At 51.4% G+C, this 24,172-nt stretch overlaps 2 protein-coding genes across 3 annotated transcripts in view; one reads left to right on the forward strand and one right to left on the reverse strand.

Moving 5' to 3' along the window:
- The first annotated feature begins 4,743 nt into the window (after positions 1-4,743).
- On the forward strand, positions 4,744-10,209 carry Pimreg (PICALM interacting mitotic regulator). 2 transcript variants are annotated; one of them, XM_046425057.2, is made up of 6 exons: positions 4,744-4,833; positions 5,319-5,642; positions 7,456-7,736; positions 8,281-8,376; positions 8,993-9,042; positions 9,367-10,209. In XM_046425057.2, the coding sequence occupies exons 2-5, from the start codon at positions 5,352-5,354 to the stop codon at positions 9,024-9,026; spliced, it is 702 nt and encodes a 233-aa protein (XP_046281013.1). In that variant the 5' UTR covers positions 4,744-4,833; positions 5,319-5,351; the 3' UTR covers positions 9,027-9,042; positions 9,367-10,209. The 2 variants fall into 2 exon arrangements, with proteins under 2 accessions (XP_046281013.1, XP_058428796.1); XM_058572813.1 differs by lacking the exons at positions 8,281-8,376; positions 8,993-9,042; positions 9,367-10,209 and having other exon boundaries at positions 7,456-8,081.
- An 11-nt stretch (positions 10,210-10,220) lies between these two features.
- Pitpnm3 (PITPNM family member 3) overlaps positions 10,221-24,172 on the reverse strand; it is a 94,463-nt gene continuing 80,511 nt past the window's right edge. Inside the window, exons 15-20 of the mRNA XM_046425056.1 lie at positions 21,889-22,005; positions 21,366-21,514; positions 20,973-21,122; positions 19,592-19,775; positions 15,267-15,395; positions 10,221-14,507 (exon numbers count right to left, since the gene is read on the reverse strand). Coding sequence (XP_046281012.1) covers positions 14,202-14,507; positions 15,267-15,395; positions 19,592-19,775; positions 20,973-21,122; positions 21,366-21,514; positions 21,889-22,005 — 1,035 coding nt within the window. The 3' untranslated portion in view covers positions 10,221-14,201. The remainder of the gene's footprint in view (positions 14,508-15,266; positions 15,396-19,591; positions 19,776-20,972; positions 21,123-21,365; positions 21,515-21,888; positions 22,006-24,172) is intronic.

Raw genomic sequence — 24,172 nt, forward strand, 5'->3', positions numbered from 1 at the left:
GGCTGCAGGTGGAAGGACATGCCCAGCCCAGGCTGAGATAATCTCATCCAAGGGGGAGGACACCTAAGCCGCTGAGACACTTGAGGATTTGCTCCGGGCGGGGGAGGAGTCAGGGCTACTGTGGTCACTGCAGGCAACTTTCTTCTGCCCCATCTGTGACCCCTCACATTGATGAAAAGCCCCTGTCTGACACCCACCATTATTGTGTCAAGCTTTGGTTTTCTGCCATATTAAGAAGGAAGAAGGGCAGCTAATCTCTCTTAAAGAAGGCAGAGGAGTAGAGAAACTAGCAGGAGAGGCCTGGAGGCAGCCAAAGGAGAAGAGGAAGGGAGGCCTACAGTCCCCTTTGCTCTGCCTGGTCCAGGGAGCCACGACCCTAGTCCTACACTCTAAGTCCCTTTGGACCCCAGGCAGGGGCACTGCTGCCTTTGATTCCACCACCCTGCCTCTTCCCTGTTTCCTCTTCCTCCTCTCCCCTTTATCTGTCCTCAGGAGGTGGAGATGTGGTCAGAGGGGAGAGATGCAGTTTTCTGGTTAAGCAAGAACTTGGAGTCTAAGAGACAGAGGCAGGTCTGGGAAAGGTGAGGTGTCTTCTGCAGCCGTTTTGTTCTGTTGGTTTGGGTTTCTTTTCTTTTCTTTTTTTTTTTTCTTTTTTTGGGGGGGGGATTTAGGGATTGAATCCAGGGGCACTTCACCACTAAGCTACATTCTCAGTCCTTTTTATTTTTTTATTGAGATGGGATCTCCCTAAGCTGCTGAGGGTCTTGCTAAGTTGCTGAATGAGGCTGGCCTAGAACTTGCCATTCTCCTGCCTCAGGCTCCAGAGCTGCTGGGATTACAGGGATGTGCCACCATACTCGGTGGTCTCTAGCCTTTTTGGAGTTCTTAAGCCCTGGATCCTGGGACCCAGGCAGAGTTTATTCAGGGTGTCACTCCCTTTGAGACGCTATGACAATTCAATGTGAAGACTTGGGTGTTTGGCGCTACCTAGTGGTCAGATCAATTCCGCTCCCCAGAGTCCTGAGGCTGATGGAGGACCCCCACAACACCACTTTGTCCTGGATGCTGACTTGTTACAGAGGGAAGGGACACAGGATGTGCCACTGGCAGACATAAGAAGAGCTAGGAGCCTCACAGAGCTGAATTCAAAGACTGATCCCACCTCTTATTTACTGACATTGAGGCCTTGAATTTCTTCCATCCTCTCTAAATCCATTTTCCCAGCTAAAAAGGAAGATTCTCCTTTCCTACCACCCTCTCCATGAAGTGGAGAGGCCTAGAGCTATGAATGAGACCCCAAAATCCAGCACCCCCAAAAGTCTTAACTTCCACTAATAGCTGTTGGCTTGCAAGAAGCCAAAGGTGGGTAAACTGGTCAGAGCCAGAGAACCCAGCTTGGCCCCTCCAGGAAACCCTCTCTGAGGGTTCAAACCACCCCACCCCAGGGCCTGGGTCCATGTCTGCTTGAAGATGCAAAGACCAGCCCTTCCCTCTTCTTTCTTTTTCCAACCACGGAGCAACCTAGAAGGTATGCATGCATAGAAGATAAAATGATACTCTAAACAACTTCAAAGGAAAATAAAAGTGGTTGCCATAAACCGCTAGTGGGGGAAGGAGAACACACTGCCTCCTGACCTGAGAGTTGGTTACTTGGGAGTTTGCTTTGTAAGGATTCATTATTCTCGAGTTTCTATCAGGGGCATTTTTCTATTGTGACTGAATTCACAATGGGAGAAAAGGACCTAATCGTGCTCCTCTTACAATGTTTGAAACTCTCCCACTGTTTCCATCGCTTCCCTTTGAAGAAGGGCCAAAGGGCACACTTGGATCGCAGTGATATTTAGGAGGAAAAAACTAATGGATTTGACCCTGGATTGGCTGGAAGAGCTGCAGGACAAAGGGAAGAGGCCCTAGGTGCCAATGCCAGGGGGCTGGGGTCCACTACTGAGAAAGGAAGGTTCACCACCTGTGCCAGACCCCAGCCCCCAGGATGACCCTTGGCAATCTCTTGGCCCCCAAACCAGTCTCCCTAGGACTTTATTCAATCACAATTCTAGTTAGCAGTTTCTCTCCTTAATTCAGCAAGGACTTGCCTCTGCCTTCAGGAAACACTCTGAATTCCTCCCCTGGCCCACACACCTCTACCTCTGGCCCCTGCCCTCAGCCCTGCTCTCTGTTTTTATCAGCCTTTGTCCTGTCCTGGAACATGGCAGTGCTCCAGACACCCCCCCACATCAGCCCCCTGACTCCTCAGCTAAAACTTCACATACTTAGGGAAACTTCCCTGACCTCTAGCCCAAGTGAGGTTCCCCACCCCATTTACATCCTCTCCCCTTCCCCCCTCCCCCATCACTCTCTTTTCTGGTATTTCGAACAATTGTAAGGGTTTACAGTAATGTGCTTAATGTCTGTTTCTTCCATCAGACTCACAGCTCCGGGAGGTAGGTAAAGGAAATTGGTGCAAGCTTTGTTGTTGGAGAAAAGCCCATCATCTCCCCACCCAGCATGCCTGAAGTTCCTCCCCATCCCTCCCCAGCACAGGCCAGGAGCTGGATACCACTTGGGGCAATGGACTTATTTTTTTTTCCTCCTTCTAAGGAGCAGGGGTGCCTGCACCTGCCTCTGGAACCTGCTTTGCTTGCCTAGAGAATCCCTCCCACCCTGGAGCCACCCTCCAGGCAAGACTGAAGGGAAAGTCTTCTCATTCAGAAAAAAAAATACTTCTTCTGCCCTCTCTTGTTGCCATGGAGACTGCTCTTCATTAACCTGGTCTGCCAGTTGCCATTCTGAGACGCAAGAGGGTAGGAAGCTCCAAACAGAGAAGGCTCTGGGTGTCCGCATCCCAGATACTTAACAAAGATGTGGCATCTAAGGTCACACAAACAAAATTCAAAGGTTTGGAAGTCAGACATCCAGGATTGAAGTTCCAGCTCTGACGTTCCGTGCAATCTTGGACAAGATACTTCGCCTGCTGAATTCTAGTTTTGTCATCTGTAATGGGAATAAAAATAGCACCACTTCCTGAAGCTGCCATGCGGATTGAGGAAGTAAATGCACTTAACTGAGCGTCGGACACGTGGTAAGGCCTCAAAAAAAAAAAAAAAAGCTATTATTATGGATGCCTATGATGCGCCAACCATGATGACAGGCACTGCGGAGACAACTGTGACAAGGCCCTCCAGTTTGAGAGATTTTGTTTCTAAGCATTTCAAATTCCTTGAGTCTTTCCCATAGGAACAACTCTCTCCTCCTCCTATTTCATCGCATTCAATTCCCTGATAACAATTGCCGATACAACTGGCATAAAATAGGTTTGGGTACAAGCATTTCCCACTCCTTCAAACCACAGCCCACACACACGAGTGACCAGGGTAAAAGCAAGCAGGGAGTTGGAACCCTTGGTTTTTAAAAATGAAATAGAAAATAAATCTCAGAGCGTATCACAGAATCAAGAACTGTCAGATAAAGTTTTGGTTTTAGTTCATGTATGAGTATGGGCTGGTTTTCTTAAAATGAGTACTTGTCCCCATTGAACATGTTGTAGCCAGGAAGGGTACACAAACACACAATTAGACAAATACACAGACACATTCTTTGCCTGGCTAACTCTTTCTCTAGGTTTCAGCTTTAAATAACATAATTTTATATTATTAGGCACATTACCGCTGGTCCTGGATTGGTGGAGTTTGAATCCTTGGCCCTGATATTTTACTCACTGGGTGAAATGTCCTCATCAAGTTGTAGGTGGCAGTGAAGGTCCACTGTGTTCCTAAATACATATGAAGTGCTTGGAACACCTGAGCCTGGTGCATAAAAGTGCCATGTACAAGTTCATTGTCATCATCATCGTCCTGGGGGCAGGGGGTGATCACTGAGGTTAAAGGAGTGGGTGATATCACCCAGACATGGAGAGGTGGACTGAAGACAGAGCTCAAAAGCCCCTCCTCTGGCTGGGATTGTGGCTCAGTGGTAGAGTGCTCGCCTAGCATATGCGAGGCCCTGAGTTCGATCCTCAGCACCAATAAAAATAAATTAAAATGAAGGTTAAAAAAAAAAAAATCCAAACCATCCTCCCTGCCATGCGGGGAGGCAGGGTAGTTGGGGTGGGGACTGGACAGTGCTGCTTTGAGGTCTGGAGGGAGCCCAGTTGGGAAGAGCTTTATAAAGGTGGAGGGTTTTTGAGCTTGTTTGGATGCTTGGGGCACAGGGGGGATGAGCATTTGGAGAACACAGAGGTGCAGTGCCTGGTCTCAGGACCTAAGAAAGTCTTGAGGGAAATTTGAAACAAAACCTCCATCCTTGGCTCTGACAAAAACACTAAACGAGAAAGAAAAGCCAGGTCTCAGGAGGTCAGGGCTGCTGCCAGCGAAGGGGCACGCAGCCGGAGGCCACCTGCTACAGGGTTGTGGATGCTCGGGACCCCTGCCCCCACGCCCCACCCTCCAGCCGGAATCCTGTGCAGGCTCAAGTCAGGGAGCCAGTGGGTGCGATCTAACTGGGCGCGGCGGCCAGAGTCCCAGCTACCGGGAGGTGGCGCCCGGGATGAGTGAGTCCGCGGTAGCGGATTCCACCCGCCCAGAGCGCAGGAGCCCCCGCAGGCTGCCAGGCGGGGGTCTGGAGAGATGAATGGGGGTAACCGGGCCAATCCCAAAGCAAGGTTTACAGCCGCGAGAGAAAGGGGCCAATCGGATCCCGGGCACGGCGTTGGCGAGGGGACGCAGCCAGTCAACTGTGAGCATAGTCCCGGGGCGGAGCCGCGCGGAGTTTCAAATCGGCTGGGGTCAGCTACAAGCCACTGTACCGAGCGTGTGGTCCCGAATCGGTCGCAGCCGGGTGAGCGGGGGGCGGTGATGTGGAGGGGCGTCTGTTCAAAGGAGAGCGGAACTTCGAGGGGCAGCATGGGACAGGGAATCTGGTTAGGACAGGCATAGCATGTGGGGTGTCTGGGTATTGCAAACGTCCGATAGAAATCTGGTGTCCGTAGGATGGCTGGGGGGTCTGGGCTGGAGTGGGTTGGGTCTGGGCAAGCCGATCGCTGGTCGTGTCCTGGACCAAGTGCTCAGGTTTGGTGAGACTTTGCCTCCCTTCTACCTGAATCTTTGGAGAGGAGGTTGGGATGAAGACAGCTGTTTTGGAAACGTGAAGCGTGGGACAGCAAGAATGCTGTGACCGTGACCATGCTTGCATAAAGCAGTCGCTTTCTAGCCCGCAGAGTTGTCCAAGTGTCGCACACCATGGACCTCCATCCCATCCCTTCTCTGTGGAGCGTGGGAATAGAGTTGGGGAATGTCTCGCTGACCTACCTTTTAACCTCCCAGGGTGTGACGGGTAGAGGAGACTGGACCAAGCAGATGGCATCTCAGTGGCAGAACATGGGGGCCTCTGTGCGCCGACGATCTCTCCTAGAGGAGGAGCTGCCCGAGGAGGAGGTGATAAGGTCTGCAGCAGGCCAACCAGAGACATCTAGCGGAGCCCTGGGCTCCCTGTGCAGACGATTCCAAAGGAGGCTGCCCCTGAGAGCAGTCAGCCTTAACCTCCGAGCAGGCCCCTCCTGGAAACGCCTGGAAACCCCAGAGCCCGAGAAGCAGGGCCTACAGGCTGCAGCTCGCTCAGCTAAGACTGCCTTAGGCGCCATGTCCCAGGTAAATGATCCTTGGTGCCAGTAGTTCTTACCCTTAGGGAGCCCCCAAAAATATGGACTCCATGACTTGATTTTTAGTTCATGCCTCTTTCCTCAACACTCCAAATAGTTCCTGGCAACTTGTTGAGGAAATAAATGAAGCATTGTCACAGAGGAAATCCAGGCTCACAGTGCAAGATTATGAGAGGTTGTATTATGATAGGAAATTGCAAACAAATAGCTAACAATAAGGGGACACTAAACCCCAAGCTTAGTCAGTGACAACTTCCCAGAGTTCTGAGTTGGAGCTGAGGAAATAAGATACTAAAGAGAAGGGGCAGGAACTTAGTCGGGGTATGGCCTGAGCAAGGTGAAATAGTGAGAAAGGAGAGCTGGTGTGCAGATGTTCAGACTCTCAGGAGCACCCTGGAGGGGGAAGAATCCTTTTTTGTTTGATTGGTTTTTGCTTTGTTTTTGCCTTGCCAAGGATGCAACCCGGGTGCATGCTAGGCAAGCACTCTACCACTGAGCTACACCCCCAGCCTCAAAACTTGTCAGTTAGCATACCAGGACTTGTTTTTTAGCTTCTTGGAAAAGAGCAAGGAGCTGATACATCCCTGAGGAGGCCTAGGCTTGTCAAAGAGTGGACAACTTCAAGAGCTACGCAAAAGGTGGATTTAAGAGGATTTGGTGTCACGAACAAGTGTGGGCAGGAAGGGTATCATTATGTTGGGTGTGGGGTGCCTGTGGGCCTTCCAATCAAATAAGTCTTTAAACATGGAGCTGGAGATGTGGAGAGATGTCATGTCACCTGGAAAGAGCAGAAGCCATGTAAGTGAACAGACTTCCAAGGAGAAAATGGCAGGAGCTGGGGGTTTAGGGGGAGGGGGCAGGGACTCCTTATCATCTTACTGGGAATTCTGAAGATGTCAGGAGAAGGCAGCTATGTCTGCAATCTTTGTAGAGAGATCTTGGAGTCAAATGCTCGTCCTTATCTGGAGGAACCCTATGATTGGTTTCAACACCCTGATGGCCCAGAGAAATGAAATGAAATATCTTGTTCAAGGTCACATAACTCAAAAGGCCCTGGGTTCAATCCCCAGCATCACAAAAAAACAAACAAACAAGGTCACATAACTCATCAAACTTAACTTGGGCCTTGCTCCATTCTCTGGACTCGGGTTTACTATAGCAAAGACAATCGAGCACATAAAGAACCTTCCTACTTACCTGTGGTATCAATTGCCATGATTTCAGTTACCTTGGTCAATTACAATTTGAAAATATTAAATGGAAAATTCTAGAAATAAACACTGCAAACATTTGGGGGAAAAAAAAAAAAAAAAAAAGAACCTTCCTAACTGATGCTCTGCTGGTGTGACAAGCCCAAGAGTTAGGACTTGGTCTTGCTCCCAGCAAGAAGCCATAGAAGGGTTTTGAGCAATGGAGTGTCATTATGAGAACTGCCACAGAAGGATTTCTGTGGACCAATGTGGAGGAGGGATGAGAGTGAGACCAGAAGCAGGAAGACAAATGGTCTGGTATCCAGAGAGCTGGACCTGGTCTTCTCTAGGCCTTCTTGCGTCTCTGGGTCAGTTTCTGCCTGGAAAGAGAGCTTAGACTTAGACACGTAGAGGCTCTGTGAGCCGGAGTGGCCCTCCTGCCATGAAGTTCAGGCTCACATGGAGTCCTTCCCATCACTCACCCTCAAGACTAAGAACAGGACGTATTTATGGGACAGCTTGTGAGCTCTGGGGTTGGAGAGACGGCTTAGATCCTGGGGTAGCTCACCCTTGGTTCGATCTATGCTAAGCTTTCTGTGGTACCTATCACAGAGAATCCAGGAGTCCTGCCAAAGTGGCACCAAGTGGCTGGTGGAAACACAGGTGAAAGCCAGGAGGAGGAAGAGAGGGGTGCAGAAGGACAGTAGCTCCCCACCTCCCAGCCTGACCCAGAAGAACACTCGGCTGTCTAGAGCCGCCTCAGACCTCCAGGAGAGGGAGCATCACCGCCTCTGTGCCCGGGTTGACCCACGTGTCCATCCACGACGGCGGCCAAGGAGGGAGGCTGCCTTCCAGAGCCCCTACTCATCAACAGAGCCCCTCTGCTCTCCCAGGCAAGTGGAACAATGCCTCTCCCCAGGACTAGTGGCCTCTGAGCCCAGGCACAATTTCCCTTCCCTGACCCTGCAAACACTAACTAAGCCCCAGGGACTTCTGAGCACTTCCCATGGCTACCTGGAGCCACAGCACACTGAAATGAATCACATCTGTGTTCTGGCCCAGCTCTGCCCCCAGAGCTAATGTTGGGCCTGAAATAAATCCTTTAGGGCCTCAGATTCCCTGTCTGTAAAAGGAAGTGGTAATCCTAGTTCTGACTGATCCCATTTTCCCCAGCCTCCTGGGAAAGCCATCTGGGGTGGGTGGAAGCTCAGGTTCCAAGTAGGGAACAGCAGGGCTCACTTATCTACAACATCAACTGCCTATGGCCTCAATCTCTTGGGCTTTGATGTCACTTCCCAGAGTAAGGATTTGCGGTGAGGTATTCCCAGCCCACCAGAGCCACCTGGGTCCACAGGCCAGGACCCAGTGCTGGGTTGGGAGGAAGGAAAAGCCCCAGGCCTCCAACTGGTCCCTGATGTGGCTTTTCCTTGTGATCAGCGAGTCTGACAGTGACCTAGAGCCTGTGGGAGCAGGAATTCAGCATCTCCAGAAGCTGTCCCAAAAGCTGAACAAAGCCATTATGGCTGAAGAGAGGTGAGTTGGCATCCATGCTACAGAGTGGTGTCTGGGAGAGTCCCTTTTAGCCAGGTCCTCTTGGTAGGCAGGCTGATGGTTCTGGCTCAGACCTGCTATGTGATGCTGACCAGTCCCTGCCCCTCTCCGGGCCTTGGTCTCCTTATGGAAACATAAGGGATGAAAGACCTAGATTGAGGTAATGGTGAAGGATGCACCCTGGATGTCCTCAAGTCCTTGGGATCCCACCTTTGTTTGGAACCCCACATGTAACTGGCTATCTAACTCCTGAAGGACCTGCCTTTCCTCCACTACTTCCCATGGCTCCTTTATGCCCTGCCTAACCATGGAATTGGGGGGCAAATGACATGGCTGCTATGGAATTCTTGCTCTGTCTGCTCAGGACCCCCATTCTGCAGGCAGGGCCTCTGTTCTGAATCTGCCCTAACTTGGGACAGTTTCTTCCTTTGTATAATGGTTACAGCGGGCTCTTAGGCAAGGCCCTTCCAGCTCTGTGTCGAACGGCCATGTTCCCACCACATTTTCAGGTTCTAGTCTTGTCTAGTCTAGACTAGGGGAGCCCCTCAGAGCCTGCAGCACCCAGAAGCATCAACCCCACCCCCTTCTCCATCCCTAGTGGTGACATGACCATCTCCCTCATTCGTCACTGAGGACAGCACCTTCCAGGTAATGACTCCTAAGACCCTCCTCCCACAGCAGGGTCTTTCTCCTCCTCATGCATGAGTGTGTAGACCTATGTGCAAGTGAGTTAAAGAAATGAGTCTATTTTGAGAAAAACCCACAGAGAGGGTGCACAAGGGCAGAGTGGGAAGTGTATGAGTCTTCTACTGAGCCAGAGCTGTTACCTTCCCTGACACCCAATCACTGAGCATGCTGGGACCCCAAGTACCTACAGCCATCTTCCAGCCCCCCATTTTAAGGGGAAAGCTATGGTGCCCTTACTGCTCTTTTGAGCACAGCAAGGGGTGCAAAGGGAGCTCTGTCTTGCAGGAAATGAGCCCTGTCTGGCCACCAGAGCCCTCACACCAGGATGTCTGTGCCATGAACTTCCTGGAAGAAGCCCCCCGAGTCATCAGCAACCCTGAGCTGCTGCTGACAAGGACCTGACCAACAAGGGCCCAGGTCTCTTCTGCTTCAGCCACATCCAGGCCCATCAGTGACCACCTGCCACCACCTAAGTGATTTGGAGAAATCTTGGAATTGCTCCTACCCTCTCCCTAGGGACTGTTGTACTTAGGAACTAATCCCACACGGTGTGGGGGCCTTATCCATAATGGGAAGACATTAGAACATGCTGGAGAGTTCTGAACCATGCAGCCAGGAGCAGGGTCCTTGGAGTGTCATGTGTGGACTCACCTCCTGTATTTCTAATGCAGAGATTCTTGGGGACCCAATTTCATCCCTGATTCCCCACCACCACCTTCAGGACCCCAGAGGAAGAGAGAGGAGATGTTTCCAGGCTGTGGGACCCTGGGCCTATTTATAATGAGCTCAGCATGGGGCACTGTGGACTTACGGGGAGGAGCCCTCTTCAAGAGCAGTTTCTGTCTTTTGTAAATTACTTAAGAAATCTGCTTTGTCATTTTTATTAGAAAGAAACCAGTGTGTAAGTTTCCTAGATCACATCGCTTTTTAATAATAAACTCTTTCCACATTTAACATTTGTTCCCTTTCACATTCCCCCCACAGCCCACCCTGACATTGCTGTGCATCCTAAGTTTGGGGTGTGATAATTTTGTCTCCCCTGTCTTCTCTGCTCTCAGGCTGCTTGTCCCCCAAATCCCAGCTCAGGGAAAACAGGAGTCAAAGGAAGGCTTTCTCAAGTTAGTCCAAAGCAAAGCACATTTTAAAGGCAAATAAGGATTTTATTTAAGTGACAACATTTGAGAGTTAAAAACCAGCTCACATCAAAATCAAGACCAATTAGAAAAATCTTTTAACTCCATAATGCTGCTTTTGTCTTGTTAGAAATCTGGTATTTTACATTTTCTTTTCTAACGGATTTTGTACAAGGCAGCTAATAAACCATGTCCACCACAGAACCACCCGTCACAGACAATACTGAAAGTTACACACTTGGGAACAGTCTGACCCTCGGCAAGGTCAGACTGGCTGGCACCACCCACAGAAACAAATAGAAAAGGACAGCGGGAATCCTCGAGTGGGGGGTCCCTTGGGTGAACCGCCCTCCTCTGGCCTGCCCCTCCTTGGTGTCACCTGCCTCTCCTCTGTCCCAAAGAGGGTGAGGTCAAACTCTGATTTTCCTCCCAACCATCCTATTGGTTTCTCAGCAAGGACAGCAGAACTCGGCTGTGCCTTGCAGCTTGGACTTAACCCTAATTTAGATGTTTAAGAAAATTCCCCCAAACCCTTAGGGAAGGAAGGAGGGGTGGTTTTGTGTGTGTGTGTGTGTGTGTGGTGGTTTTTGTTGTTGTTGTTGTTTTTGGGCTGAGCCAAAGAGAAAAGGTTTCCAGAGCACTTGGCACTCAAACCCCCGGGGATTCGGCCAGAAAGTTGGTTGGTTGTTTAAGGCGGGGTCAACTGCGAGGCTCCTTCACAGTCAGGGCACCCCTCCCGGGCAGGGCTGCACCTGAGCTGGTTGTGGGGGGTGTGAATGCAAAACTGGCACCAACTTTGGACCCAGAACCACCTGCCTGAGGTGGGGTCCAGCCTTCTTTTAAAGATTAAAGATCATGCCAGGTTTGTCTGCAGGACACTCCCAGGGCACAAGTATGGGCTCCAAAGTGTTCAAGTACAGTTTAAAAACCACTAAGATCCAGCCTCCCCTCTTTCAAAAAGCTACCCCCAGTATCTCAAGAATACTGGGGTCCAGACACATTTGCTGTAGCCCAGCACCCTGACAAAAAGGCTGATCCTCCAAATGCACAAAAGGAGTCCACTTTGTTTTTGTTCTGTTTTGTTTTGTTTTAATATTCCATGGTGTTTAAGGGAGGAGTCAAGATCTTTGGGGGGGGGGGGCGGAATCATAATGCTGAAAGAGCAGGCCATAGCAAAGAATGCACCCTGAACCCCCAACAGGGCAAGGGATAGGGGAAGGCAGCAGGCAGGCCCTCAGCCAGGACAGCCACCACATGGGGAAAAACAAACATGCCACGGAACAAGCAGCTTTGGTCAGGCAGGCAGATCTGTCTTCCAGCTGCTGGTGAGCAGGCACACCAGGAGCTAGAAGAATTCTCTAGAAGACAGCTGGATTGGGATCACAGAATTACTGAAGGAGAGGTGGAAGCACCCCCTCCAAGGAATGGGACTTGGTTCTCTGTGTCTCCAACTTAACTGGACAGACAAGATTGAACACACCACTAGTATAGAAAGTGCATATGGGGTACGTAGTTGCCGAGAAAGCAGTACTGGAAACAGAAATCATCTCTTCACTGAACAGAACGGCAAGTACACATTCACACACGCCAACTACAGCTCTGAGGGTGTTGTGTTCACAATATCTCCCTGTACACCGTCAACATCTCACGTGGGAGTCATCAAAACCCCAGTCTGGGGGCTCCAGCAAGGGAAGGGGTGGCGACCCTCCTGCTGGATCCTGTGTCTCAGCTCTGATCCCTAGAGTCATAGAACCCTGGTCACGGACTCCAGATTTCCTGGAGATCCCAGCTCACACTTGTGCACTCTTCCTCCCCACCCCCCAAACACACAAGCCTGGGGTTCTCAGAAAGGGAAGGGGAATCTAACCTGGGGGGAAAGAATCTCATGCTAATTATTTTATCATTTGGAAGTAAAACCTCAGTGACTTCGGCTAAAAGGAGATGATGGAGTGTCAGAGAATCACACTGAGTCTGCCCAAGTCGAAATCATGGTACTTTGGGGAAAGGGGTGGGAAAGATTAGGATTGAGGTGGCTACGCCATAAGAGCTGGTGCCAAGAGAAAGCCAAAGAGTGACACATGTTCCAGGGGACAGGCAGTGAGAAATCGCAGGGAGGCAGGGCCAGAGAAGAAGTGGAGGCTCACACCTCCCGCCCCGGCAGACTCGCCCCGCAGCACTGGGCTTGGATGGGGATGAAGTGCTGACCGTGGAGCAGAAGAGCTGGCAGATGGGTGAGGCGAAGGTGGCGGGAGCTGGCAAGCTGAAGGAGATGTTTCTAGTGGACAGAGCTGGGGTGGGAGCTGGAGCCCAGACCCCTCCTGGCCCAGCAGGGTGCCCAGGATTTCCTAGGCAATTTACAATGGTGGTGCCAGCCACCCCCACCAGCAGCTGCCGTGGGCTGCATGGGAGCTGCAAGAGGTAGACATTGAGCAGAGAAGCGACACTGAGCTGAAACAGGTGCCTGCTGCAGACACACGTCTGGGCCCTGGGGCAGCCTCAATGAAAGAGCTGGGACCAGCCTCAGTGGCAGTCCACCAGGGCTCAGAGGCAACCTGGGGAAGCCCCACAGCAGGGGTGAACCTGGGTCAGGGCACAGGGGAGTGCAGAGGCCTGTGCCCAGGCCAGGGGCTTGGCCGCAGGAGGACCTGGGCAGACTTAGAAGGGCCCCCAGGAAAACCAAGCCCTGCCACCCTCAGGGGACTATTCAGGAGGAGGTGATAGGCTCAAACCAAGCAGAGTGGCAGAGGGAAGGAAGAGAATACAACAGTTTGAGCCAAAATTCTGCAAACCCCCAGAACCCTGGGATCTCAGTTCTATGCCTTCCAAGAACCAAAAGAGAGAAATCAGTCGGAGCAGGACTGGGGATGGGAAGAGCCAGATCCGTACCCTTTGTTGGGGGTGGAGGGAGCTCTTTTTCTCCCAGGGACACCCAATTTGGGCATCAGTGCCAGGCCACCTGCTGCAATTCTCCATGGAGTAGGGGCTTCCTCTGAGATGCTGAGTAGAGCGCACCTCCTTCCCAACCCACCCAGAAACCCTCTCCCAGTCGTGGAAGGGATGGATCGCTGGGCCCTCTGAAAAGCCTCCAGGGGCATAGTGTAGGACAACTTAGGAGTCAAAATCTCCCATCCATCTCAACTGGGGGGACTACTCCAATTACAGAAAAAAGGCAGGGCTCAGAGAAGGTAAGCAACAGGCTCAAGGGTACACAGCCAGCTCAGGTGGGCCGGAGCCCAAGGCTGCAGCCTCACAGGGGAGGATGTGAGGCAGGGCTCCCAGGAGAGGTACACCTGTCCTAGAGGGCCACAGGAGTATGGTGAGGATACTGAGGACAAGAAGTAGGGGACAAAGGACAGCTGCAGGACAGACCGTCAGCACCAGACCCTGCCCCCCAGGGCTGTGGACAGACACCAAATCGTGAGAATGAGCCAAAAAGACGTCCTCTCACTCCCAGAAAGTGACCACTTTGTCATAAGTGAATCAGCCCCAAAGTGGGTGACCCAGGATGTCACAAGGAGGGCGGGCACAAATGCCACTCACTCCTCCACAAGACAGCCAAGAAGCTGTACCTGCCAGCGGCAGTTGGTCCTGGGGCTGGGGGCTTCTCCCCCCAGGTAGAGCCTGCCTTGCACGGCTGCCGGAGCCTCGGGGACTCTGAAAGATGGTCAGCCTTGCCCAAACACTGCGGCTCGGGCAGGCCTGGCCCCCGGATTACACAAACACCAACCTTGACTCGGGCTTGCCGTCTCGGGCGTGGGGAGGCAGCAGCAGCGGCGGCTGCACGGAGATCCCCGATTTCACCCTGTCGCAGCCCAGGGAGACCTCCCCAACGCGAGGCAGGGTCCCTCCCCACTCTGGTCGGACACTGCTGGACAGACACGGGAGGGAAAAAGCAGGAAAACGCCTGTGTCGGGGAGAAGGAGCCCCTCCCGTCCCTGCAGGCAGCCTGGTTGGGCCCCCCCCCCTGTTCTGAGTACCGCCCGCCCCTCAGGGCACCGATTCGAACTTGGGGGGCCCACGCGCCCAGCTGAGCGCGGGCAGCGGCCGCTCGTGGTCCTTGTCGGACTCAGGTTGGCTCTGGGCCCGCTCGGGCTTGGGGTTGGTGGCTGGAGGGTCGGGCTGCTGCACCGACATGGTCCTGCGCAGGTGGTTGCGCTTGCGCAGGAACTCGGGCTGGGCGTGCAGCCCGAAGCTGCCCTTGCGCAGGATCATGCGCGAGTTGTTCTTCTTGGGACGCGAGCGGTGGCTGGCCTCCAGCGCCGCCAGGTGTGCAGCGTAGCCTTCACTGAGGAACTGTAAAGGAGACAGGCGTCAGGCCGGTGAGGAGAGTAGACCCGTATTCCTGATCCTGTCCCCCAACATCACCATCCTCCTGGAACTACGGAGTCTCCAGCTTCGGAGTGGACCCCAGGGAAGTGGAAGCAGAAAACTCATTACCAACATTCCAGGGTCCCTATCTGAATTCTTTCAACCCCCACCCCCTGCCGCCGTCCTGGGGATTGAACCCAAGACCCGGGGCTTGCAGGGCAAGCGCCCTACCACTGAGTTACACCTACACCCCCAATTCCTCCTCTGGATTCTTGAGGACTCTGAAGCACCCTTCCTTGTTACCCTCCCTAAAATCTCAAAATGAAAGTGCCTCTCATGATCTAGCTCTACTCCATGGAACTTTGTCATTTTTCTGGCCCTCACACCTGCCCTTCTTGCCAGTCCTTCCCACTGCAGCCCCCGAATCTTGCTACTCGAAATATATTGCATGGACCAGCAGCAGCAGCAGCATCACTAGGTCCCAGGCCAAGCCTACTGAATCAGAAGCTGCATGTAAACAAAATCCCCGGGTAATGTGTTGGGAATCTCCCATGAGCAACACAGAGCCTGGTCCAAGGCAGGTGCCAGGGATGTTTGTTGAATGAATGAATGAATGAATGAGCCAGTGAGCAAATGAAGGAATGCACACAAATGAGTGACCCAACAAACAACCGAACTCCCTGCTCCCGCTCTGCCCCTGGCCCTGGGCCCCAGGCCCCAGCCCCCAGCCTGGCCTCCACCCACCTGGCATTGGGTTTGGTACTTCTTGGTAGGCCGGCCCACAATGAAGATCTGGGAAGCTGGCAGGCCCAGCACGCTGTAGACGGAGATGTCCTTCGTGGAGCCATAGGCAGCACTGATTTTGATGAAGCACTGAAACACAGGGCAGCTCATGGAGGGAGAGGAAGCCCTAATCAGCCTTCGAGGACCAACGCCAGGGAGCCCCTGATTGGGGACTCTCAAACTGCACTCAGACCCCAAGCCATGGGTCTGAGTGATGGGAACCAACCTCCAGAGTGGCTGTTCCTCCCTGCCTCTACTCCACATAGCCCAGGCCAGATACAGGGCTCTATCTGGTAATAACCACACTATTTACTGACCCAACCTCAGGCAGCACTATACACAGGTTATGCAACAAAGGGCCAAGTGTTCCTTTGTGGATAAGAAATTCAATTCCTGGTTATGCAGCACAGGGCCAGGACTGGGGGCCAGCTCTGGGCTCCCCAAGGTACATGCTGCCTCTTGCTGGCTGGTCTAATGTCCTCCCCAGAAGCCCTAATCAAATTTAAAGAGAAGCCTAAAGTCCTCCTTGCTCCAGAAACACTTTCAGATTCTCATCCTCCCCTCCCATCCCACACCACTGGATTAAATACCTCCTCCTTTGAGGTGCTCACCATGTAGCTGCCCCTCGTTGTGTGTATGCCTCCCCGCCAATCCCACTTTCTTTTCTCCCCAGTTCACTGGAGACTTTGGACTTGGATCACAGTGTTCCTTCCTCCTAAGCCCCACCATCACTGCAGTAATGCTGTCCACGTGAACAGCCGGCCACCTACCATCTCTGCTTCTTAACATCACTGCCCACCACGTCCAGACAGAACCACACCCCTCTGAGCTCAGAACTCCTGCCTCACCGCCCTGATCACCTTCCACTTCCTGCCTTCTGCATCTCTTACAGCCCCCCACCACGGCTGCTCTTCAACCTCACCCACACCTGCATTTTCTGCACTACCCCTCCTGCTTCACCCCTGCCCCATCCAGGCAGCCCCTGCCCTCCGGAAGTCCTCTGGCCTCCACCTCCCACGATGTTGCCCTTTTATCCTCCTCCTTCCCCAGTCACCCAGCCAAAGCTCAGCCCTGGAATTCTCCTGCCACCCACCTTCTCCATCTCTGTATGTTGACTACTAAGAGATGCTAGAGAAACTCACAGAACCGCACAGCTTGTTCTTTTTGTCCCTGCCTAGCCCTCCAGGTGACTAAGCCAAAGAGAAGGTTTCCTTAGTCCGCTGCCCCTCACCTCATTGGTTGGTTTCTTCCCAGCTGGCTTAGCTCAAAGGAGGGTGCAGACCCTTTCTTCCCCACCCTTCCCACCTTCTCATACACCTGAGTTCGCCCCTGTGACTTCAACCATTCAGTGCAGGGGACGGCCTCCCACCCTTGAGACCCCTGCAAATTGGGACTCTCCTTCTCTGTTCTTCATCCTACTGTTTTTGCCCACCTGGCCCTCAGAGGTATCCCTTTCTTGCTGAGGCCATCCAACAGCCAGGCTTCATCAAGTGGACACTGTCCACTTCATCAGTTTTCACTGTCCCACAGTTCCTCACGAGAAGGAGACTGTTAAAACCCTCCCTTCTCAGATACCTGGACCCCCTCTCTCCTGGCCCTCCTCCCCAGCTAAATCTCCTCCTGGTTCCTTAGCTGATTGCCTGTCCTGCTGGCAGAGACCCAGCATAGCCTCAACTGGTCCCTACCCTTCCCCAGGAGACATCTCTCCTCTGGTGGCTTCGCTGACCCGCCTCCACTAATGGCTCAGTCTCCACCTGCAGCCCAGACTTCTGCCCTAAGTCACACACTGAGGCTGATCTGGCTCATGTCCTGTGGCCATCACCGCTTCCATGTGACCACACAAACCTCATCTTCCTCCGGCGCCGGTCCTCCTCCTGTGCACCCTTTCATTTCATTCACTCATTCATTCATGTATTCATCCTACTAACATTTATCCAGCGCCTACTATACGTCATCATTGCCCTACATCCCGGAGCTACATTGTTGAGCAGCACAGACACAGACTTCACCTCCAAGGAGGTGAGCTGAGTAGTGCCTGAAACCCTCCTGGTCACACAACAGGACATCTCAGAGCTCCTCGCCCCCTATATTCAACCATCACCAAGTCCTAAAGACTCCACTTCCCAGATCTTTGTGACTGTGTGCTTTTCTCTCCATCCCATGGTCACTCTTCCTGCCTCCTCTTGAGCAACAGCATCCTCCTAACTATTCTCCCTGCCTCTCCTTTCTCCTGCCAGTCTATTCTCCAAACGGCCACCAGGGGGACCTTTCTATAATCCAAATTGGGCACTGCTATGCCCCTGCTTCAAACTCTTCCATAGCTGGCCATTTCGTTCAGCAGAAAGTCCATGATCTTGACCTTGTTTCCAAGCTTTTTAAGGTCTAACAAGCTTGGTCCCCCATTGACGTTTGGAGACTCAGCTTCCCCTTATCCTGGGTCTGACTATGCCTGCACATACCCCCTTCCTGGGTGCCTGTAGCTCTGAAAATGTCCCAGGCTCCTTCCTGCCTCTGTGCCTTTGCACACTATAAAAGTTATCAAAATTTGGGACCCTAATTAGAATAAGTTATACTCCATGCATGTATGATATATCAAATATACTCTGCTGTAACATGTGTCTAAAAAAAAATGAAATCACTTGTGTCAACCCTGACTAAATAAATAAAGTCAAGTGGTTATGAAGGAAGGAATTTTTTTTTAAGAGAGAGAGAGAATTTTTTTAATATTTATTTTTTAGTTTTCGGTGGACACAACATCTTTATTTTTTTATTTTTATGTGGTGCTAAAGATCCATCCCAGCGCCCCGCACATGCCAGGCGAGCGTGTTACTGCTTGAGCCACATCCCCAGCCCCAAGGATCCTTAATCATGATTGCCTGATAGTAACTATAAAGAAAAAGAAAAAAAAAACTGCTGGAGGGGCTGAAGCTGTGGCTCAGTGGCAGAGCACTTGCCTAGCACATGTGAGGTCCTGGGTTCAGCCATCAGCACCACATAAAAATAAATAAAAATAAAGACATGCTGTCCATCTACAACTACAAAATTTTTTTTTAAACTGCTAGAAACACAACCTTACACAAAAGGCCACAGCAAACTTATACAGAAAGTACTCCTTCAAGGACATCTGCTCAGCAACTGACTATTCATTCAACGCCAGGCTGACATCACCCTTGTTACTAATCCCTGACATCACCCTTGTTACTAATCCCTGTGGCCAAAACTGCTTTTAGGTACTAACCTGCCTCCGCCTCTTTCAACACCCCCATAGTGCACATTGCTCTTCCCACTGCAATGCTTTTCTCAATAAAACTTCATTTTACTTCAATCTCAAGCTTTTGTGTTTCTCTTGGTCAACTAACCGCTGTTTCACTGTTTACCTGACAACCCATACCTGTGCTTCAAGACTAAGGTCAAAAGTCTCCACCCACTACAAACAGTCCTCTGGCCTTGCGAGGGGAATGAAAGTCCTTTCTCTTCTGTTTGCCAATACGCCCTTTTTTCAAACATGCACCAGTAATTATATATTTACAAGTCTTTCTTACTCTAGATCTAGGATTAGCAGACTTTTTCTGTGAAAGGCCAGATAGTAAATATTTGAGACTTTGCACTCTGTCACAATTACTTGACTCTTCTATGGCAGGGCAAAAAACAACCACAGACAATATATAAACAAATGAGCTTGGCTGTGTTCCAATAAAACTTTATTTATGCACACTGAAATTTGAATTCATTTATTTTTCATTCATCAACCCCAGCTCTAAATCTGTGATTCCTAAAGTTTTTCTGTGCATCAGAATCCCCTGGAGAGCTTGTGAAAAGACTTTCTGATTCAGTAGGTCTGAACCAGAGAATTTGCATTTCTGAGTTCCCAGGTGCTGGGCCCAGACCCCACAGTGAAAAAAATCTCAGCTCTGGAGAGCAAGTACCGTGTCCAATTTGTCTCTCTGCAGCTCCAACACCAGGCACAAAGCAAGGAACACAACAGGCACTTAAATGTGTACTGAATGAATAACCAGATGTAAAGACAAGAGTTTAGGCTTGAAAGTCAGGAAATGATAAAGGAAGAAATCCGTCATCTCAGAGCTGTTAAAGCACCCAATGGGATCCACCCTAAACGTGCTCTGCCAACTGTGTGCCCCCTTGCGCCATCAGACCACGCTGGATGGGCAGCCCGGGGGAGGAGCGTGGAGGAGGGTCGTGGTCTAATCCCTCCCCTTGACCAATGAGGTCCTGGCTTCGAGGCCCCGCCTTCGCTGGCGAAGCCCCACCCCTGGGCCAGCACTCACCTCCTGCACTAGGTTGCGGAGGAAGATGGCCTTCTGCCGCAGCGGGTCGTGCACCAGCCCATCCGAGAAGAAGATCATGCCCTGTGGGAAGTTGTGCTGGGACAGCCACGACACCACCCGCTGCTTCTGCATGTCCGGCCTCCCCGTGATGTAAAGGATCATGTAGCCCAGGTCCTGCCAGTGCCTGGCGAGACGGCATGGTAGTGTCCAGGTCCGCCCAGGACAGGCCACCCGCTGCCCAGAGATCTGCCCCACCCGCTGCTGCCCTACTGAGATGCCAGAGGTGCTGCTCTGAGGAGCGCTAGGGAGAACCAGCGGACCCTCTGTCTCCTGGCCCATGCGCAGAGTTGGACCCCGTGAGTTCTGGACATCTCAGGATGGCCTGCAGGTTCTGCTTGCCCACAACAAAATTAATCTCCCGACGGCTTACCCCATTTGCTCAAGTCCTCTTCTGAGCCAGAGACAGGACGCCTTTGATTCCTGCCCCCACCCCTCCATTTAGACAGTTTTGCTGGTCTACCTGACCAGGATCTTGACTCTAGCTTTTAGCCTTGCTCCTTACCCTTGGCTCCCATCGATGGGGAGTTTCTGAAGCTGGATCTGAGATCTGGGAAGGTTTGTATGCACAGGCACAGGTGCCACCCACAGGGATTCTAGGGAGTTGTGAGTGGGGATGGGGTGGGGATGCCACAGTGAAGGAGGTGGGAGCACCAGGGAGCCCCAGAGAGAAAAGACCACAGCCTCCCCTTTCCCTGTGGACTGAGGAGGGGACTGGAGGTGGGCTTATCCTAACGAGAGTAAATGACCCCGCCATATGAGCAGCAGGCTGTTCCCACAGCTTGTGAACAGCCAGAGGTCAGCAGTCCCTCCAGAGCCAGTGAGCCAGTCCTGTCTTTTCTCCCCAAAGCAATTGCTGTTACTGGGGGAAGGAAGGGCATACCCACTGCGACCCTCAAGAATTCCCAGTGCCCCATATCTGCCTACCCTTGCCATGCTAATCCTTTGGAGTCCCATATTACAATTTCTCATTCCCATCTCTTGTTTTCCCCCCACTGGACTTGATTTTATCCAATCAGCTGCTCTCTCTCTGTCAGTGTCCAGCCCAGAAGTTGGTCTGGAAATGGTAGAGGTGTGCATGGGTGGAGAGAGAGACAGAGGAAAGGAGAAGGAAGGAAGGAAGGAACAAATGAATGAGCCAAGGCCTGCAAAAATAAGGAGTGTGCCCAAAGACCTTTTGTAAAGTCCTATTGGGGTGACACCAGGACCCAGCCCCAGAAACCCATAGACTTTCTAGAGAAAACCAAGGGGGAAATGCAATTTCCCCGGGGCCACTGGCTCTGCCCCCAGGGGAGGCATGTTCCTGGTGGGAGGTGGTACTCACCGGACAACATCCACCGCACCTGGCCGGACCTTGGGGTCACTTCCCATGATAGACACACTGGCAGCAAAGGACCCATCGATGCTGAACACCACGCACTCCATGCCCCGGGGCAGCACTGTGAGGTAGCTCATGGCACAGGTCTGGTCGCCCCTGAAAGGTACCAGCCTGAGGTCAGCCTACAGCTGGAATCAGAGTCAGTCTGGGGCCAGGGTCAGAGACAATCTGGTGACATTTCCTGATGCCAGAGATGGCGGCCTCTTCCATTTTCTTCTCTCCATGCAGACAAAGATGGAGCCCGAAAGAAAACTCTGAGCACCCATCTTATGGACAGGTGTAGCTGGAAGGACCACGGAAATGGGGAAGCCAATGTGAAAGTGTTCCCTTGAGCCTTACCTGACAACCATCTTCACAGGATAGACACCAACCCCCAAGCGCCGGGGCCGGGGCACGTTATATGTGATTCGGCCACTATTGTTGGTGATCTCCGTATCCAGGTGTACCCAGCGTCCTGAAGAGGGCTCTACCATCACCAAGATGTCCACCTGCATGCAGTAAAGGAAGGCAAGGACCCCACTGAAGGCTGAGGGGCTGCAGGCTCAGCAAAGAGGCTGGGCTGGGAAGCTCTCTGCCATTCAGCAGGCCCTGGGACGTAGGTTCCTGCCTGACATGCCCTGGCTTTACCATCCTCCCTCTCTCTCTCCACTGAAGACACTTGGGCTTATTTTTCTTTCTCATATGCACCAAGCACATCCCTTACCCCTTGATCCCCTGGTGCCACCACCATCTACCTAAGCAGGGCAAGTGGCTTTCTGCTCATGCCCCTACCGTGGACAACCCCCACCCCTCCTACCATGTGGAGCCATTAAGCACCTGGTGCAGGTGGATAGCTGAGGAGGGGATGCCCAGCCCTTAGTACCTTTTCACCGGTCAAAGCCACCATGTCAAGAGGCCCGTACATGAACCTCCCCACCAGGACCTGGGGACCATCTTCAGCAGCAATCACATCATTGGCCCGGTGATTAGCAGTGACATTCTGGGAGGACAGAAAAAAAAATCTCAGAATTTGCACTTTATCATTAAAGCAGTCTTAGGATGGCCAGAGGGATGTGGAATCAGGTTTCTGATTAACTATTGTTAGGGTTTCGGAGATGATTCCCACCAACCCATGAGAGAAACAGATCAGGATCCCCTAGCATTGTCTTCAAGGCACCTGGACTTCACATAGAAATGCATTTGCTGCTGTGGACCCTCCATAGGCCCCTGAAGGAACAACCAGTCCTCTCAGCCTCTCTGTCTTGCACGTCTAAATTCCTAGGCTGGAAGTTGCCCCGTCACCTCTGGCTCTTCCCTTCTGTGTCCCGGCTCCCATCCAACAGCCATTTTACCATCCGTCTTTTTCCAGTGGAAAATTTCAAACACTCAAGTGTAGAGAGAATAATAGAGCAAAGCCTCGTGATTCTGGCAGCCTTTCCCCCACTTATCAACCACCTGCCATTCTGGTGTCCTTCCCCTTGTCCCAGCCCAACCCAGCCCAGCAATCTTGACTAGCACATCATTTGATCTGTAACCATCTCAACATTTTCATTCTTCACTTCTTCCTTCAGTTCATCCTGCAGCTCCAAATCCTGAGTTGGTTCCGACTTCCAACACCCCCAGGTTAGCTTTGGAGACCCACATCTCTCAACCCGGTGACGCTTCTTTCATAGTACTGTCCATGTAGGTATCTCGGCCACATCCACATCACCTCTGCCTGAACCTTATTGAGAGCTCCCTAATGGAGCACCTTATTCAAAAATTGCCCCATGAAAGATCCTCCATTGTTATAAGGTACAGATGTGTGAGCATGTTGCCAGGCTCCCCATACTGAAGTCCACATCCTGAGCTGTGCATTCCTGGCCTTGCTGAGAAGTCTCTCCAGTCCCCTGTCCCTCTGCCCCCTCCTCCGTCTGCTGGTCCTTCTAGTCCCAGCTCTGTGGGGGCCTCCAGGCTTTGGCTCACACTGGACTCTCCACTCTGTGCATGCCCAGCCTTCTGCCCCCATCTACTAGGACCAGACTCGACTTCATCCCTTCAAAGAAGCACTCCTCCAACTCCCCAAAGATGCCTTCTCAACCTCCTCTCACCCCCATGGCCTTTACTTCATTTCAACAGATGTTTGCAGACACTTCATCAGCACCAGTCCCTAAGAAGAAGCAGTTGTGGGCCCTGCCCTGGAGGCACCCAGCCCTCTGGGGGACATAAGCACCCTTAAAGGAGCACTGAAGAGGGAAGAAGGAATTTGTGGAAATAAGCGCATCACGTGTTCAACATGCAAATAAAATGCAAATGAAAACCACACAGCTGAGAAGACCAGAATCAAAGAGACAGACAATAATAGGTATTGCTGAGATGGGGAGAAATCAAAAACCCTCGCACACTGCTGGTGGGAGTGAGTGTAGAATGGAGTGACTGCTATGGAAAAAAGTCTGGCTGTTCCTCAAATGATTAAGCACAGAGTTAACTATTTGATCCAGCAGTTTTACTTCTAGCTCTATGCCAAAGAAAAATGAAAACATATGTCCATACAAAAAAAGGTATGCATGAATATTTATAGCAGCATTATCCATAACAGCCAAAGGTAGAAACAAATGTCCATCAACTGATGAAGGGATGAACAAAATATCCACACAATGGAATTTTATTCAGTCATGAAAAGGAATGAAGTTCTGATACATGTCTCAAAAATAGATGAACCTTGAAAGAATCATGCTACGTGAAAGAAACCAGACACAAAGCATCACAAATTATATGACTTCATTTCAGTGAAATGTCTAAAATAGGCAAATCTTCAAAGTCAGAAAATAGATTTCTGATTACTTTGGAAGAAAGGAACGTTTGGGACTAAAGAAAGATAACTAAAGGCTTTCTTTTCTGGGGTAATAAAGTTATTCTAAAATTGACCCTGGTGATGGTTGCACACACCTGTGAATATACTAAAATCCATTGAATTGTATGCTTTAAGTGGGAAAATTATATAATATGTGAATTATATCTTAAGTGTTGACAAAAAAGAAATGATTCATAAAGCATCGATCATCCTCTATCCATGTCTGATCTTCCCACCAGACAGGAGCTTCCCATCATAGCAATGGCTTTGTCTGTTCACAGTCTCAGATATACATGGTCCTAGCAGAGGGACCGAGACAGAATAAGCATTGATG

The sequence above is a fragment of the Marmota monax genome, unplaced genomic scaffold (genome assembly GCF_021218885.2).
Source record: "Marmota monax isolate L192 unplaced genomic scaffold, Marmota_monax_Labrador192_F-V1.1 WCK01_AAM20220418_F8-fsc00218, whole genome shotgun sequence".
Taxonomy (NCBI): Eukaryota; Metazoa; Chordata; class Mammalia; order Rodentia; family Sciuridae; genus Marmota; species Marmota monax.